The sequence below is a fragment of the Pteropus alecto genome, unplaced genomic scaffold, assembly GCF_000325575.1.
Source record: "Pteropus alecto unplaced genomic scaffold, ASM32557v1 scaffold152, whole genome shotgun sequence".
Classification (NCBI taxonomy): Eukaryota; Metazoa; Chordata; class Mammalia; order Chiroptera; family Pteropodidae; genus Pteropus; species Pteropus alecto.
Genome location: NW_006432227.1, coordinates 1,600,129 through 1,616,691, shown reverse-complemented (window position 1 = coordinate 1,616,691; position 16,563 = coordinate 1,600,129). Strand labels below are relative to the sequence as shown.

Below are 16,563 nucleotides of genomic sequence, written 5' to 3'. Positions count from 1 at the left end.
TAGTGAGATCATTTCCCCAGAGGAATTCATAACTATTTGTAATGAAAACATGAAAGAAATTATAATACATACAGTTTTAGGAGACTTAAAACTAAAAAAAAAAAACAAAAAAACAAAAAACCTCAAATATCCCTTGCCTATTTTAAAAAAAAAAAACCTCAGATATCCCTTGCCTATTTTAAACTTTTGAGTTTCCCTGGCAACATTCCCCACTCCAACTCCAAACCCAAATACTTTTCTTCTCCAATTATTAGCAACAGAGACTATTACGGAATATAAAAAGACTTTTTCAATGGTATTATTTCATTTATAGGGAAAAGAACAGCAACAGCATCTGTCCACTTTCAGGCTCTTGGTGCTTACAACCAGTTACCTCTTCTCCGGGATAAATGCTGTGTCTAATTCCTGTGCGTCTCGCTTTCGCACTGCATTTGCAGAGTGGTCCATCATTCATCTGTCAGGAACAAAGGGAATTTTTATTGGGGGGAAAATCAACACCATACATGATGATGTTTTAGAAACTGTGTGGGTTTTAATGTCACAAGTATTGAAGCTCTGAAGAGGCTGTCACGGTTAGAAGATTAAACGGATGTTCCAAAACTAATAAAGCTGCAAACTGTCCATATTGTCTGATGAAAGGAAATTGTGAGACAACGCTGGGTTCCCGAGTTACTTGTGCAGCCAGGCAGAAAATATCAGTGTCAGCGCACTGTTTGCCCCCATCTTCTCCTACCACTTTTAAGTATATTTCTCCTATTTCCTCTTTCAGGACAAATGGCTCTTTCACAAAAGAAAAGCATATTTTGTATACTGAAGGAGCACACGGTGTTTTGAAAGTAACCTGCAGATTAAATGTTTTCAAAAAAGAAACATAAAGGTACCTGAAGCAGAGAGAAGAAAATGCCTACTAGAACCAGAAAAAAATTTCAACACTGAGCAGGTGAGTCTATGTCTGTTTTTTCACCGGAATTCATTTTACTGCCATGAATTCCATCCATGCAATTTAATCAGTGAATAATTCCTCAATGCCTCTTAGATAGAAAGATGACTGCTAAGCATTGTTGTGGGGGATAAATAGCTCAGGGTCCATGTACAGTAAGTCTTCACTTAACATCATTGTTGGTTCTTGGAAATGCAGTGAAACAACATAAAAAAAAAAAAAAGTTTTACCATAGGCTAATGGATATAACAAGAGTTTAGTTCCTAGGGCAAATCATCAACATTATACCGAAATGACATTGAATGAAACATTATTCAAGGACCTGCTGTACGCAAGGAAATTTATTCTAGATAGGAGAAATAACATACACATGATATGCTTAGTAGTTTTAAAGAAAACGAAAAAAAGGTCAGTCCAGATGAAAATACCACTGTTTTCACAGAGACGAAATGTGAAGGGCTGAACAGGACAGAAAAAGATGGCTATTCTACATGAGGCACCAGCATGAGAAAAAAAAGAGAAGGAAAAAAGCCTGTTACGTTCCATGGACGTGAGAGCCATCTAAATGGGACAGATCATTATGTGAGTGCGAGGACCACAGAAGCCGAACCGAGGTAAAATTCTTAAAGGGCCTTAAAAGCCAGTTTCATGAGTTTACTCAATATAAACAGTCCTCAGCCAGCATCACTGTCCACCCAAGTCTCCCTTCAAAAAGGGGCCTGTAGGGACAGCAGTTAGCAGACAGCTAACTGAATCACAAAAGAAACTACAGCATCATTTTAGAGACTGAGGAAATGGAGTTCCATTTATTACCTTCTTTGTATTAACAAAACATGTATTTATATATATGTAACACATATGATAACACATATGTTCATATATATGTGTATATACATATATATATACATACACACATACATGGTTCTTTAAAGGTGTAGAGATTTGTAACTTATCGTGTCCAATGAAAATATCTCAGTAAAACTTTGAAAAGAAATAAAAAAGGGAAAAATTGTAACTTCCTCTATTCTTTGGAGAAATCTAAAGCTCCTGGTAGTATGGCAGAGGAATAACACTGCTACCTAAAAAAAATGTCATATTAAGACATCATCCAAAGTAGTAGCTGGATATAATGGGATTCCCTCAAAAGTCACAGATACTCCTAATGCTAATCACAATGTGGAAAAATCACTTAGTGCTGATTTCCAGGGGGAAAGACAAGACATCCTACATTCCTGCCTTTTATCAGGGTCTGGGCCGCGATGTAGATCAGCCCTTTATAAGGCTCAACTATATAGAGAACACAAAACCAAAAACAGTAAACGGAATGGTGAGACTATATAGAAGTCCCTGGTAAATCTTGGATAGGAATAAAAACTAACAGAAGCCAACGGGTAGGCTTCTTGATAGGAGAACAGTCCATTAAAAAGACCACACTGAGGGGCAGGGGAGTGACTACTGATGGACACAGAATTTCTTTTAAGAGAGATTATAATGCTCTAAAATTAGATTGTGAAGATGGTTGTACAATTCTGTGAATATCCTAAAAAAAACCTGAAGTGTACGCTTTAAGTATGTAAAGTGTATGGTATGTGAATTATAACTCACTAAAGCTGTTCAGGTAGATCATATACATGATTAAAATATCAAAGTAAGTTTCAAAACACATTGACAATTGTAAACACTTCTGCTCAATTCCAAGAAAGCAAAAGGGACCAAAAAGTACACTTCTGTCAAGCATTCTAACTATATTAATTCTATCGGAAAAAAAATTTAGATAGCTGTCATCTATCGCCAGAAGAGCATTCATATTAATATAGAATAGTATGAATTTATTTGCGAAATATAAAGTTTAAGATATCTTTTAATAGGTGTATGTTTTACTGTGCTTAATAACTTCATAATGCATTAAAGATACTATTTTTGTATTTATTATATTTGTAAAATACAAATCCCCTATAAAGATATTATTTCATATTATGTATTACTTCATAATAAAACGATAAGTAGAAAAAAATGTCCAGCTATGACATCATTAGCTCAAGCATGCTTAACAAGGAAGAGAACTTAGAATGAATTACAAGGAATTGTGGCTATTATCGACTAAGAAATATGAAGTCTTATAGGACTAAAGACATTGTTTACTATATGGCTGCAAGACACCTTCCAGATGAACTGCTCTTAAAAAGACCTCTAAGTCTTCTACAAGTTTAATGAGGCAGCACCATTATCCTGTTCTCTAACACAGGATTTACCAACATGTCAAATATGATTCAAGGAACAGTTGCTCTGGTGCTTATGCTTTGGAGCTGAACTCTGAAGCCGAAAAGAAATGAGCTCCAAAGAATGGTGCACAGCCCTGAGAGGAAAATTCAGTTTCGTACGAGCCAACATGCATCTTCAGAGCCTGGAGTCATAAATGTGATGTGTGTGTGGGTTTGCAACCTGCACAGCAAGAGCATAAAAACATGCGCACCTGGCCTGGGTCATTGTACCAAAGTTCATCATGAAGTCGGTCAGGATGGGCCTTTTTGCGTTTGATTTCTGCAATAACATCAAAAACTTCAGAGTCTGAGCTGCTAGAACAGGTGCTGTCTTCATCGGACTCACACTCAGATTCACTGGAACTTTCTAATAGAGGCGAGGGGAAAAACAAGGAGAGAAGTTGAAAGTGGGTATACATAGAGACTTTCAAATGACCCAAACCTCTAAATGTAAGGATAGTTGTTTATTCTTTCGACAAACATTTGAGTGCCTACTCTGCACCAAGCACTCTGCTCAGCAATACCATGAGAAATAATATACCCCATCTAGCTGGGGAAGCAAACAAAGATTTTTACACAGAACGACTTAATGAACAATGCCAGAGAAAATGCAAACCACAGCAGCAGTACGGAGTTTCATATTCAAAAAAGTGCAGCAGTTCACAAAAGATCAAGTCCCCTCTGAGCGGGGAAGGTCACCGAAGATTTCCGGGCAGGGATCACATGACCGAGGCAGGGAGGTGGGGTAAGGTGGGGCTGGGCTGATAAGGAGGAGGTAAGAGGAAAGGAACACAGAAGGAGCAGAAAAGCATATTTTGTGGAAGCAAGAGCATGTGCACGGAAGCAAGAGCATGTGTGGACTCTGGCTGAGCCAGAAAAATACCAAGAGGTGAGGGGATGAAGTGTCGTGCCTGCCATACTGAGGGCTCTGAATGCCAGACTGAAGAGTTTAAATGTTTTTCTCCGAATAGTAGCCATAAAAGATTTCAGTCCTTGGAAGTGAATGAATAAAAACTGACTGAGAATTATGCTAAGTGAAATGAGCCAGTCGCAAAAAGAAAAATATTGTGCGATTCTACTTATACGTCGTACCTAGAGCTGTCAGATTCATGGAAACAGAAAGTGGAGTGGTGGTTGCCAGCGCGGCTGCAGGGCGGAGATGCAGAGCTGCTGTTTAACGGGTACAGAGTTTCAGATTAGCAGGATGAGAAGAGCTCTGGAGACTGTACAACAATGTGAATGCACTTAAAGCTACTGAACTGCACATTTAAAAATGGTTAAAAGATACATTTTGTGTTGTGTGTATTTTACCACAATAAAAAAAAAAACAGACCTAGAACTTAGATTAATCCTACAAGAGATTAATGTAGTACAGCATAGTAATAAAACCCAAGCTTTACACAGTCGTATTGTCAAGCGTACTGCAGGAGAAAGATGCTATTGTCATTCCTCTTTTATAGATGAGAAAAGTGAGGCACAGAGAGATTAAGTCACTTGCCCAAGATCACATTTCAAGAGATGGAGCAGGGATTCGAACCCAGGCCAGCTGGTTCGGTCATTGCTTTTACCCACCATGGATACTACCTCTCAGTATAGGAGATGCAATGAAGGTGGGCAGAGGTGAGCCAGAGAACGCACAGGAAAAGGCACAGAGAATGTCTCATCTACGCATGGCATTCTGTTAGGGGCTAAGGATGCAAAATACTAATAAGCGGTTTCTATCCTCAAAGATCTCGCCGTCTACTTTCTACTTGGAATCTCGGACACATGAAAAAACAGACCACCATATGAGAATGTTAATGGAAACTGTCCATGTGAGAGAAACCTTCAAATAGAGCCGGGCTGTAGCTAGCGTTTCCTCATCAAACAGGAGCACCCCAGCAGTGGACAGGGCCGTAAGGGGATGCCTGCCTGTCAGAGGCACGAGGCACAGGAACAGGCTCCTGCTTTGAGTAGAAGGCTAGACTGGTCCCTTCTGATTCTAAGACTAGACAATTCTACAATGGACACAACTGTTACTGTGCCTTGCAAATGAGATCTCTCATATATTCCGCTGAATGTTAACTGAGGAAGACTAAGATAAAAAAGAAGAAAGTTCCATTACTATGTATTCTGCTGACTTTAATTAAGGAAAATAAAATGAAAAAGGGTAAATCTATATTTGGGACTCTCAAGGACACATCCCAAAAGTCCGGGATTAAGCAATAATAAAAGAGCAAGGATCTTGGTCTAGTAACTTCTGACTCACCTAAATCTTCATCTAGCTTCGTCTTTGGAGGCTCCCATGGAGGTCTAGCGGCTTTGGCCTTTTCTTGCCTGCTCCCCAACTCTTCCTCAAATTTGTCATATAAGTCACGAAGCCTACTTGTTCCAACTACAGTAGAATCTCCCTTTGAAAAATAAAGGATCGGTATTAAAACTATGTAAAAAAACAGTCATACCAAAGAGACATAAGACTTCATAAGTAATCAAAGATTTGTAACAGAAAGGTCCCATTTATCAACCCTCAATTTAACAAACATTTAAAAACAAAATGCGCAGTGCTGGCAAATGATGTTCTGAATCACGCATAGTTGGCTGACACAGTCCTCAGGAAGATGCACTTTGCCAACATTCAAAAACATTAGAATTGTTTATCTTTGCCCTTTTGATATGACAAAAAAAATTGTGACACCCTCCTAAAAAGCATACATTTCCCCAACTAAAAATCACTGATAGTCTACATTGGTAGTCTATCTTTCAGATTAATCCAATGATGAAAAAGAAATATCCTATACATCTCCCCACACACACACATACCTCATAAACACAGGGATATTCTCTCTCTCTCCCTTCCCCCCGCCCCCACCTCTCTCTCTCTCAACAAACACAACGCATTCCTGGAGGGAGCTCTTCACTTTTCCCCACTCTCTTCTCAGGTTGAAAATCATCTTAAATGTCCACACTCTTTGACTTAGTAATTTCAAAATGGGAGAACCAGACCTTTCAGACGTTAAAAAATTAAAGAAATCATAAAATCTGCAGTTACCCCAAAAGAAGGTACTTGCTTTCCCTCAGTCCCACCTCATTACCGACATTGGTGATGCTGCGATCGCACTGACACCCAGACCACCTTGCTGCACCAGATGACAAAGACGCAAAGGCAAATTTGGGGCTGGTTTATTAACTTCCTTCTACACTGGAGTTTCAATACACCCATAAAAATATAATAAAAAAAAAAGTTCTGCCTGCTTAAATTCTCTGAACTTCAGTGTCTTCAACTTTGTTGTTTTATTTTAAGATGTCCCTGTCCTAATCCCTGGAAACTGAATCCCTGGAAACCTTACATGGCAGAAAGGAGTTTGCAGAAGTGATTAAGGTAACAGAATTTGAGATGGGGAGATTACCCTGAATTATCTGGGTGGGCCTGATATAATATGAGCCTTTAAAAGCAGAGAACCTTTCCAAGTGGGAGTCAGAGGTGTGATGGAAGAAGAGGCGAGACATTCAAAGCACATGAGACCTTGACCCACGCTGCTGGTTTTGAAGATGAAGAAAGGGCCCATGAACCAAGGAATGTACATGGCCTCCGGAAGATAGAAACAGCCCTTATTTGCAGGCCAGCAAAGAAACTTCAAACCTATAGCCACAAGAAACTGAACTTTGCCAACAATATGAATGAGAAAGAAAACAGATTCTCTCCGGAAGACACCTTGAATTAGCTGCTGAGACCCAAGATGACTCTGACCTACGGAACTGTGAGATAATGTGTGTTGTTTCAAGCCATAGTTTGTGGAAATTTGTTATGGCAGTGATGAAAAATGAAACCCTGAAGACGACACAGGACACAGTTTTAGAAAAAGATAGGAGAAAAGATCTGTGGGAGCCTGGGGAAGTTACTAGAGGAAGAGTCCACCCAACACTGCCCTCTGCGTCCTATGTCTGCTGTGTAAGACAGAGGTGTTTAAAGACATGACACGTGGACCTGCTCAGTCATCCTGCAACTGTGGTGGATGCTCCGAAAGACAGCAGATGTCAACTTAAAGCCCTGCCATTACGGAGCCACTACACAAACACTGGCCACTGCCTCCCTCCAGACATCTGGTTGAAAAAATAAACCCAGTTCTAAGTCTCAATAAGTCAAGTATTCTTGCAGTCTGCACAGCATAAACAAAGTGCTATGTTCTGAGAAATGCATCATTAAACAATGTTGTCATAGTGCAGACACCATAGAATGCACTTACACAAACCTTGGTAATATGGCCTATTACACACCTAGGCTAGATGGTATAACCTGTTCCTCCTAGGCTACTAACCTGTAGGGCATGTTACTGTTCCAAACAACACTGGATTAAATCAAGCACAAGAAAAAAATGATGCATGCAAGAGACGCAGTAAATATGAGATATATGAGGCTGCTGCCAGTGAAACATGGACTACTGTTTTACAGCAAACTTTTTCTTTGGTAAGTAAAGAGTACACTCCAAAATAATAATAAAAAAGTATATCGTAAATACATAAACCAGTAACATAATTTCTTACCATTATCAAGTATTATGTACTATACATAAGTGTATGTGCTATACTTCTATACAGCTGGCAGCTGAGTGGGTTATGTTTATATGAGAATCACCACAAACACATGACTAATGCATTGCACAATGACATTACGATGCCCACAAAGTCACTAGGTGACAGAAAGTTTTCAGCTCCATGTAATCTTATAACCGCATCATAAATGCAGTCCATCATTGACCAAAATGCCATTATGCAGTGCTTACTATATTACAGCAACATTCTTAACTGCTAGATACCCTCTTTTCAGAGATGTTTTGAGGATTAAATAAGATAATATGAGAAGCATAGGGTGAAGTTCTGGCACCGTAAAAGTCTCAGTATATGAGCCTTCCCTGACCTGTATCACAAGAACTATGACTAGGAGTGAAGGGTTAACGAAGTACAAATTAGTAGTTGACAGATGGTCACAGGGATGGGGAGCACAGCACAGGCAATGCAGTCAGCAGTAAGGTAATGGCTAGGTGGAGAGCCAGAGGAGAGAGCAACCAGGGAATCGTTTTTATAAACTACATAAATGTCTAACCAATGTACTGTTGAAACTAATGATAAAATAAAAATTAAAAAAAAAAAAAAACCCTACTCTAATTTATCAAGTAAAGTATCATACCACTATGAGAAATTTCTCAATCCTTTTTTCCAAAGACAGAGGAGTCCCCATAAATAAGGGTTCAATGTGAGTAAAAGCTATTTTCACAAAATTCAAAGAAACAGAACACTCTCTTACTGACCCCATGCACTAAATCTAACATCTCCAACCTCACATGTCCTAAATCTACAGATATTCATTCTTTTATTCTTTCATTTAATCAATGAACATTACTGGGCATCTATTCTGTGGCAAATATGCCTAAATTAATGGGTTGGAAGTATTAACAACTATTGGGAGAAACAGAGGGAAAAAAAGTAAGAATGATAGAAAGTAAAATGGAGATGGAAGAAAAGAGAAGCGAGCACATGGAGGAGCTTGTGCAGTCCACCATGGCAGTGAGTACAGGCGTGCCAAGCCCTGTGAGCCCCGTCTCAAGCAGCATGCGCACTGAGTCTCCCCAGAGCCCATTAAGGGTGACCACACCTGCCATTCCACAAACTAGCCAATTTGCACAAGAAACTTCCTATGGTTATCTTTGGTCAAGGATAGACTTGTAAGAGACAAACTCGAATTCTTGCTTATTTCACATTTGGGGACACACACACACACACACACACACCCCCCACAAACTACATAAAGTAGTCATGAGTGAGAGCTTACAAAACCACCAGTGTCAAGACTAGCAGTGTCATAATAAATGCAGAATGAAGAGATACTTTAATTAATCTACTGCACGCTTGCCTTTGTAAAACAGCTTTTGTCTACAGCAGTGGTTCTCAAATGGTATGAGGCGGGGGTTTCCACCCAGGGGACATTTGGCAAAGACTAAACACAGCTTTGGTTATCATAACAGGGAAGGGATTTTACTGACATCCAGTAAAGAGGCCAGAGACGCTGCTCAACATCCTACATGCACAGGGCAGGTCTCATCGCAAAGGATCATCCAGCCCAAATGCCAAACAGTGCCAAAGTTGAGAAACCCTGGTCTACAGCTTCTCTCCTACTTCACACCTACCACCTGATCCATGGGGTCACTGGAGTAGTAGTTTTCTGAGTGGGTACATCGAATCCACACAGGCTTAAGAAGTTCTTCTTCCTCCTCCTCGTTTTTGTCAGGCAGTGTCTCCTCCAGCTCTTTTTCCTTGATTGAGGTATAATTCTTCTCTTTGCCAGTGCTCTGGCTGTCACTCCATCTGTCTTTTTCTTCCTCCCAACGGGCTCTCTTCTTCTCCCTACTTGGGGAGCGACTTCAAAAGGGGGCGAAGGAGGCTAATTATTAAAAATGTCCTTCCACTGTACAACTATTCTATTTCACCTGTTCAGTTCACTTTTTACCTAAAATTAAAATGCCATGCCAAACCACCATATTTACTTTTTGTTAAACCAGCGAATCCCAAACACCAGTCTGGTGGCATCAGAATCACCTGAAGTTACTTGTTTAAAAATACAAATTCCCAGGCCCTACCCTAGATCTACTTACTGATTCACAGTCTCCGGGGATGGGGCCCAAGAATCTGTATTTTTAATAATCTCCCCAGGTAATTCTGGTGTGCATCCAGCAGGTTCAGGAACAACTGGCAAACCGTAACTCCTAGAAGAGAAAGATACTTAGGAATCATATGTAACTCTCCACGTATAGACAATTTCAACAATGAGAATACTAGCTTTGAGTCCTCCACATCCTGCTTTGCCAAGGGGGGGAAAAAAAAAAAAGACTTCACAAAACATGGTCTCAACCTGGCCATAAATTCAGCCTGAGGACCACAATCCAGGAGTGAAACAGTTATAGCATCCCTAACCATCTCTGGAAGCCTACTTGTAGACGACTACTTCATGAATCTCCACTTTGCCTAATTCCGATCTCCACAAATACTAATATTAACTTAATTAAAAAGGATAAAAACAAGTCTATCTCCTTTCAATAAATGCGTATTATTCTTTCATATGAATGTACCGTACTCTAACAAATCTGATCACAGTCGTTTAGGTTACCATTCTTTTTTTGCCATTGTAAACAATGCTACCATGAACACACTTGTCAGATTATTTCACACAAAGTGTGTGCATGTACTTCTTCTTGTCTTCTCTATAGATAGGAAATACTAGTACTGGTTTAGACTATCATCAAAATCATACCAAGTTCCCATTTCTACACATCCTGTCTTCATGATTATTTTTTACATTTGCCATTTTAATGAAAAAAGTATCTCATTTAACTTGATGTTGTGAACATCAATTAGTATTCTTTTTTCCTTTTTTTTTTTTTTAACACTTTGAGGGGGCATTTCAAAAGAGGACATCTTTTTTAGACAAGTGTTTCAAGCAGTCCCAATTTCAAACTCGAAATTGTCTTTTTAGTATACGTGCTGACAAAGCACACGAAATTGTTTAACAATGTTATATTACAAGCTATGATAACTTTTCCTCCTTTACAGTATTTACATCTTTTTATTTTCTCATCTACTGCATTAGTTAGAACTTACAGAATCCAAGTCTGCCTCCTCCACAAGCTACTAAGCATTGGAGAAGAAACCACTAGACTGAAGAGATTTTAAGTACTCTGCATTAGAAATCACCAACCTCAAATTGGTCCTCGATGATTTCCACCAACGCAGCATCTTGACGTCTTTCCTATCCTTATCTCCTCCTTCATCCCCTCTTCCTCAGGCCCTTCCTCACTGAATGAACTCTTCCTAGTTTAACCTTATCGAATCCAAGGCACTTAGTATTTCCATCTGGGATCTCTTTGCTAAATTTTATACCTATATATCCAATTAACTACCAGATAATTCCATTTGGTTATCTCACAGATTCTCGAATTCCACATGCCCCAAATTGAAGTCGTCCACTTGCCTTTCTAGGTGTTCTCTATCCTCAGTGGAGAACGCCAGATCACAGGTGATGACTGCTGAGTCTTCTTCCCTCACTGTCAGTTATCAAATCCTACTGACTCTAATCAACATCTCTCAATTACCTCTACCTTTCCCCATTACTACTGTCATTGCCCAGGTCTCGGCACAATTATTTCTTTCACAAATTACTACAAAAGCCTTCTTAACTCATTTCCCATCCTCCAGGCTTAACCTCAGAGCATTTTTCCACACTGCAACTCTCACACTTGCTCTTTTCTCTCCCCCACCATCCCTTCCCTACTGCATTCCTATCCATACTTCATGTATCAGTAAAACATCAATTTCTCTATGACTACCCTAGATGAGTTTTTCACTGCTGTATTCCCAGAGCAACATGTAATTGCTCTATCAAAAGCACTTCTCATAGTTATTTCTTATTCCTGTAAAGTGGGGACTGTTGTTAACGACTGTAACACTCGCACCAGTATAATACCTGGGACACACAGTAACGCAATGTTTTCATTTGTTTAATTAAGTTATATCATGTTAGGTGACAATGACAGGTAATGGGCCCTCCTTGTCTTTTCTCTAACTTGTATGGAAAGGCCTATAAGGTTTCAACATTAAATTTGGTTCTTCTGAGATGATGTCAGTAGTGTTCATCATGAGATAATGTTCTCCATAACGTTAAACAAGTCTGCTTATATTCCTAGTTTACCAGAGTTTCTACTCATTAATGAATACTGATTTTATCTGAAATGTCTAATAGGCAGGTACTCAGAAAACCCTATCAATTTTGATACTAAAGATTAGTTACAGATTTCTTAATACTAACTTATCTATCCATGCAATATCAGAATGCTATTATTTTAACACACTACTGAAAACAACTTGCTAATATACTAATCAGTATTTTCATATCCATATTCATAAGAGAGACTGTTTTTTAGTTTCCTTTTCATTGGTTAGGTTTTGCCATCTGGGTTTTTCTGCTCTCACAGCATGAGCTCAACTTTCCATTCATCTTCTTCAGTGTTCTAGAACAGTTTGAAATTTTTTTGCAGGTGGTACAAATTCAACTTTTTCAATATTTTCCATGGTTATTAGCCTATTAAAATTTTCTGCTTCTAGTGTGAAGCCTTTAGTTTTTGTTTTCATAAAAATCAACCCATCACATCCAAGTTTAAAATTTTTTAAAATAAAATATCTGTACTCACACCAACATATTATAATTTTTAAATCTCCTTCATCCCAATAATGATATAATCTTTCTCATACCTAATGGCATGTGCATTTTTCTTTTCTTGATTCGCCACTTTTTAAATTGTATTACCTTTCAAAAGTCTTACATTTATGTACAAATATTGTTATGATGCTGTAGTTCTATTTCATTAATTTCTTTTATCTTTGAATCTCTTTTTCTGCTTTTCTCATACTCTACCAATATTCAGAACCAAATAATCAGATAATAATTATATACATATATTTACCATTTATTTGCCACTAATTTTGGGCCCAGTTCTAAATATTTTACATGTATTATCTCAATGAGTCCTTGCCACTCAAGGCAAGTATAACTGTCCTTATTTTAGACAAAGACACTGACGCTAAAAGTTTAGGTAACTTTGCCCAACAACAAAGTTAAGAGAATAACTGCCCCCAAATCTGTCAGACTCCAGAGTGCTGTTCTTAATTACCATTATATAAGACCATGAATTTTACTCCTCAATATAGAATTGGTTATATCTGTAAATTCTAGTTTATAGCAATCTCAATGTCATTTTCCTAAATTAAGTGTAACTACAATTTTGCGTTTTTCTGAAACAAGCACTTTTAAGAATATAATTATAAATTTCCAAGGTTTTTTTTTTTAAACCTTGAATTGATAATGTATACTTTTATAGTAATTGAGGTCAGGGACGGTGGCCCATAGAATTTCTAATTTTGAGAAATTTATCAAGATTTTCCTTGTGCCTAATCAATACATCTTGAAAGTAAAGTTTTTAAGTTACTGGATATATCAGCTTTTCACAGGGCATTTTAGAAGACTCTCAGGCATTTCTGAAGACTTGGCTGATACTTAGCATAAGCACAAAACTGAATTCAAAGAGAAAATCCTATGATTTCTTTCAGTGTGAACACCTTGCTTACCTTCCAGATCTCTTATACTCTTTTTTGTAGGACCTTTCCAGAGATGGTGATCTTCGGCTGTCCCGGTGCCTGTGTCTCTCCCGTTCTCGCTCTCTTAAAGGAATTAATACACAGAGCTGTTTTCAACAGAAAGACTCAAAAACACCATCTCTTTTCACTGAATTCATCTTCTAAGTACATGGACATCGCCTAAAAATTTTTTAGACACTATTCTCTATGAGACATTTTTATTCATCCTTCAATTATTAGAGGATAAAGGAGCTTTTCACTTTATAGAAGTTAACTAACTTGGACATTTTTTTTGCTGTTTTCTTTAAAGGAAGAAGTCGTACTTGAGGCTAAGTAACAAAGAGGATTTTATTATAATCTTCTCTAGAGACCTTCCAATCTGCCAATCTTTGGTTATTTAACCTACAGGGAAAACTTTAAACGATTCTACTGCCTATTGATTTCTAGGAAACTATCAATTTCATTCATCAAATAAGTGCAAATTAAAGCTTTTATAGTAAAGATTAGAACAAGGTTCTAAAATGAAAGCATTCCAAGGTTTTACAGGTTATAGGTCTGAGTTGTAGTTCTAGTTATCACTAACTGCCTTGAGACTATAAGTCATTTTACTTAAGCACTATTTTTATCTGAAAAAAAAAATTCTGAAGACTCTGAGTTTACTCAATATAAAAAGAGAATAATAATAATAACTTCTGAGTCTATTTAATAAGTACAGTGAAGATCTGGAACAAAAATCAAAACTCCAGTGTGTTTGAATCAGAACTAAATCTAAGAGAAATAACCATCTGATCTTAGAATGAAAAAAAAAAAAAAATGCTATATTGGCCTGAGTCCAGCAAGAAGACTATCAAAATGTCTGAGCTCAAACTATCCACAGCCTACAGCCAAATAGAAGAAATATAACAAATACATTGAAATCAGAACTTACGAAACTGATAAACATCTGTGACTGCTTAGATATTAAAATGAAAATTGTTTTTTTATTTAAAGATCACTCCTTCCTCAAGGAAGATTCCTTTGAATAATATATTCTGGCATACACATACCAGCTGTCCAAAACAGAGTAGCCAGAGCCTGGATTCTATACACTTTACTTGATACACTTCTAAAATTAGTTTACTTCTAGGCAGTAAATCCCAACTAGTGAGCAGTACCACATGACAAAAATATAATATAATTTGCAATGGCTAGACTAGTGAAAAAATGCTATATTACCAAATAAAAACTCTATTTAGAGAATATGCCTAATTTTTTGTTTGCTTTTTAACATGTAAGCAATAGAATTTTGCATTCGAAAACAGCACTGCTGATGATGATTGCTACCTCTGAGTGGGTATGAACTGAAAAGACCAATTTCTATATAAATCACAGTAGGAACACTACATGATGAACCCATTTAAAGCAAGAAAAACAATGTTTGGGTTACTTTTCCAAAGACTCATCCTCATTTGTGAGCATTAAGGTTTTCCTTAGGTACATAGCTCTCTGATGGCTACACACCATACTCAACAGGACAGTGATAGGGGTCCCTGTGCTGTAGCATTACTCAGCAATGGGAAGCCACTGCACAGTTCCTTACCATGCTGCAAACATGATGTTCAGTGCATTACATCTGTGGCTGATTCTCTTCCTGTTCCCCATAGTAACTCTGATCTTTCATGATAACAAACACATATATCCACTTCCTCACAAACTTCCTCTAGACATCGTTTGCCCTAAAACAATCTTGTTAAGTATTATTCGACCACATTTCTGAGGTGAAAAAAGGGAAGGAAATGGAATTCAAAATAGGATAGATTCACTTACCCCAAGAAGCGAGGGGAAAAGTGGCCAGAGGACACTACAGAATGTACATAAACTTAACATAATCTCCTGCATACATTTGGAAAGTTTTTAATTTTCTCCAATATACTTCTACAAGTTATATGAAGACTTCACATAACTCGTGTTTATTTCACAGAAGCATTCCCTATAAGACAGGTGACTGACACTCTACCTTAAGACCCCAAAGGGAGCCAATTATAATGTGGCTGTGACATTAAGGCAGCTCTAGGGTGAACGCCCCAAGTACGACGTCATAAAACAACTCCAATATAAATAAAAGCCACTTAGAAAGATGAGCCAACTGCCTAAGTAGGTCCTTCACAGCAAAAGGGTTGTAGTTCCCCACAGTGAATAGCAGAGATTGACAGGAATTCTTTGGGCACTTCACTTACTGAGAGATGTCCTCAGTTTACCAGACATCTGAGTTTCTTCAAACAAACACGGAACTTCAAGTCTAAGCTTGGATGGAAAAATTTAGGATTTTACAGCAGAGCCCTAAAAACTCAAGCTCTAATTTAACCAGCCCCAAACAGAAAAACACACACTATCTAGAATATTGAAGTTTGCAGCAAAATCTTTCTCCAGAGACAGGATTACTAACAATCGCTTTAAAGTCTGAATCAAACTATTAACAAAATCCAGTTTAGATTTTCATCATGAAATTATAAAATAAATGATCACAGGCCTCTGTCAACTAGTCTGTCACAGAATAATTAAGAATAAAATTGATCCAGTAACAGTAATTTATGTTGAAAAGATGTAAAAGTCTACCAACTCTCAGTCAGCTTTGGCTCACCAGAAATGAGTCACCTCTGCGAGAAACCTTCTACCTTCCACTGGCGTCAGGGAGAGGTAACAACGCCTTTCGAGCACCAGTTACTCTCTTCAGGGCTGAGACTCACCACCACCATTCACTGGCAAAATGTTCAGCGCAACAGACAGCCATGAGAAATGCATGGAAACCGAGAAGTGAACTGACTGCACAGGAGCCAAGACCAGCTCTCTACAAAGCCACAGAACAAAGTGATCTGGTTTGGGAAGCTCAAACATTTTTAGCATAGAAGTTCTACAAGACAATGAAGGCACACCACAGAAGACAGAAAGAGAAGCACCATTACTAGCTTAACAAGTGGAAAACTTCAAATCTTCATCAATATAAAGAGTTCACTGAAGGTACAAATAAATATCAATACAATCACTACCTGTGTATTTTTATTTTTCCATCTAAACCAATGGGTCTTAGACTTTTGGGTAACAGATTCACACCAAGCTACTGATTTACTTATAGAAAAACATACATATACATAAAATTTTGCAAAAAATTTTGTGTACACACACACACACACACACACACACACACACACACACACACACACACCA

General features: G+C 38.0%; 1 protein-coding gene across 4 annotated transcripts in view; it reads right to left on the bottom strand.

The window, feature by feature from the left end:
* The window catches only part of DROSHA (drosha ribonuclease III), a 107,433-nt gene that overhangs the window by 84,213 nt on the left and 6,657 nt on the right, over positions 1 to 16,563 (bottom strand). For 3 of the 4 annotated variants that reach the window (XM_006907113.3, XM_015585734.2, XM_015585733.2), the window contains 6 exons: positions 13,351 to 13,443; positions 9,828 to 9,938; positions 9,363 to 9,594; positions 5,450 to 5,591; positions 3,414 to 3,568; positions 374 to 454 (listed from right to left, as the gene is read on the bottom strand). In XM_006907113.3, coding sequence (XP_006907175.1) covers positions 374 to 454; positions 3,414 to 3,568; positions 5,450 to 5,591; positions 9,363 to 9,594; positions 9,828 to 9,938; positions 13,351 to 13,443 — 814 coding nt within the window. The remainder of the gene's footprint in view (positions 1 to 373; positions 455 to 3,413; positions 3,569 to 5,449; positions 5,592 to 9,362; positions 9,595 to 9,827; positions 9,939 to 13,350; positions 13,444 to 16,563) is intronic. The other variant, XM_006907114.3, reaches the window with a different exon arrangement.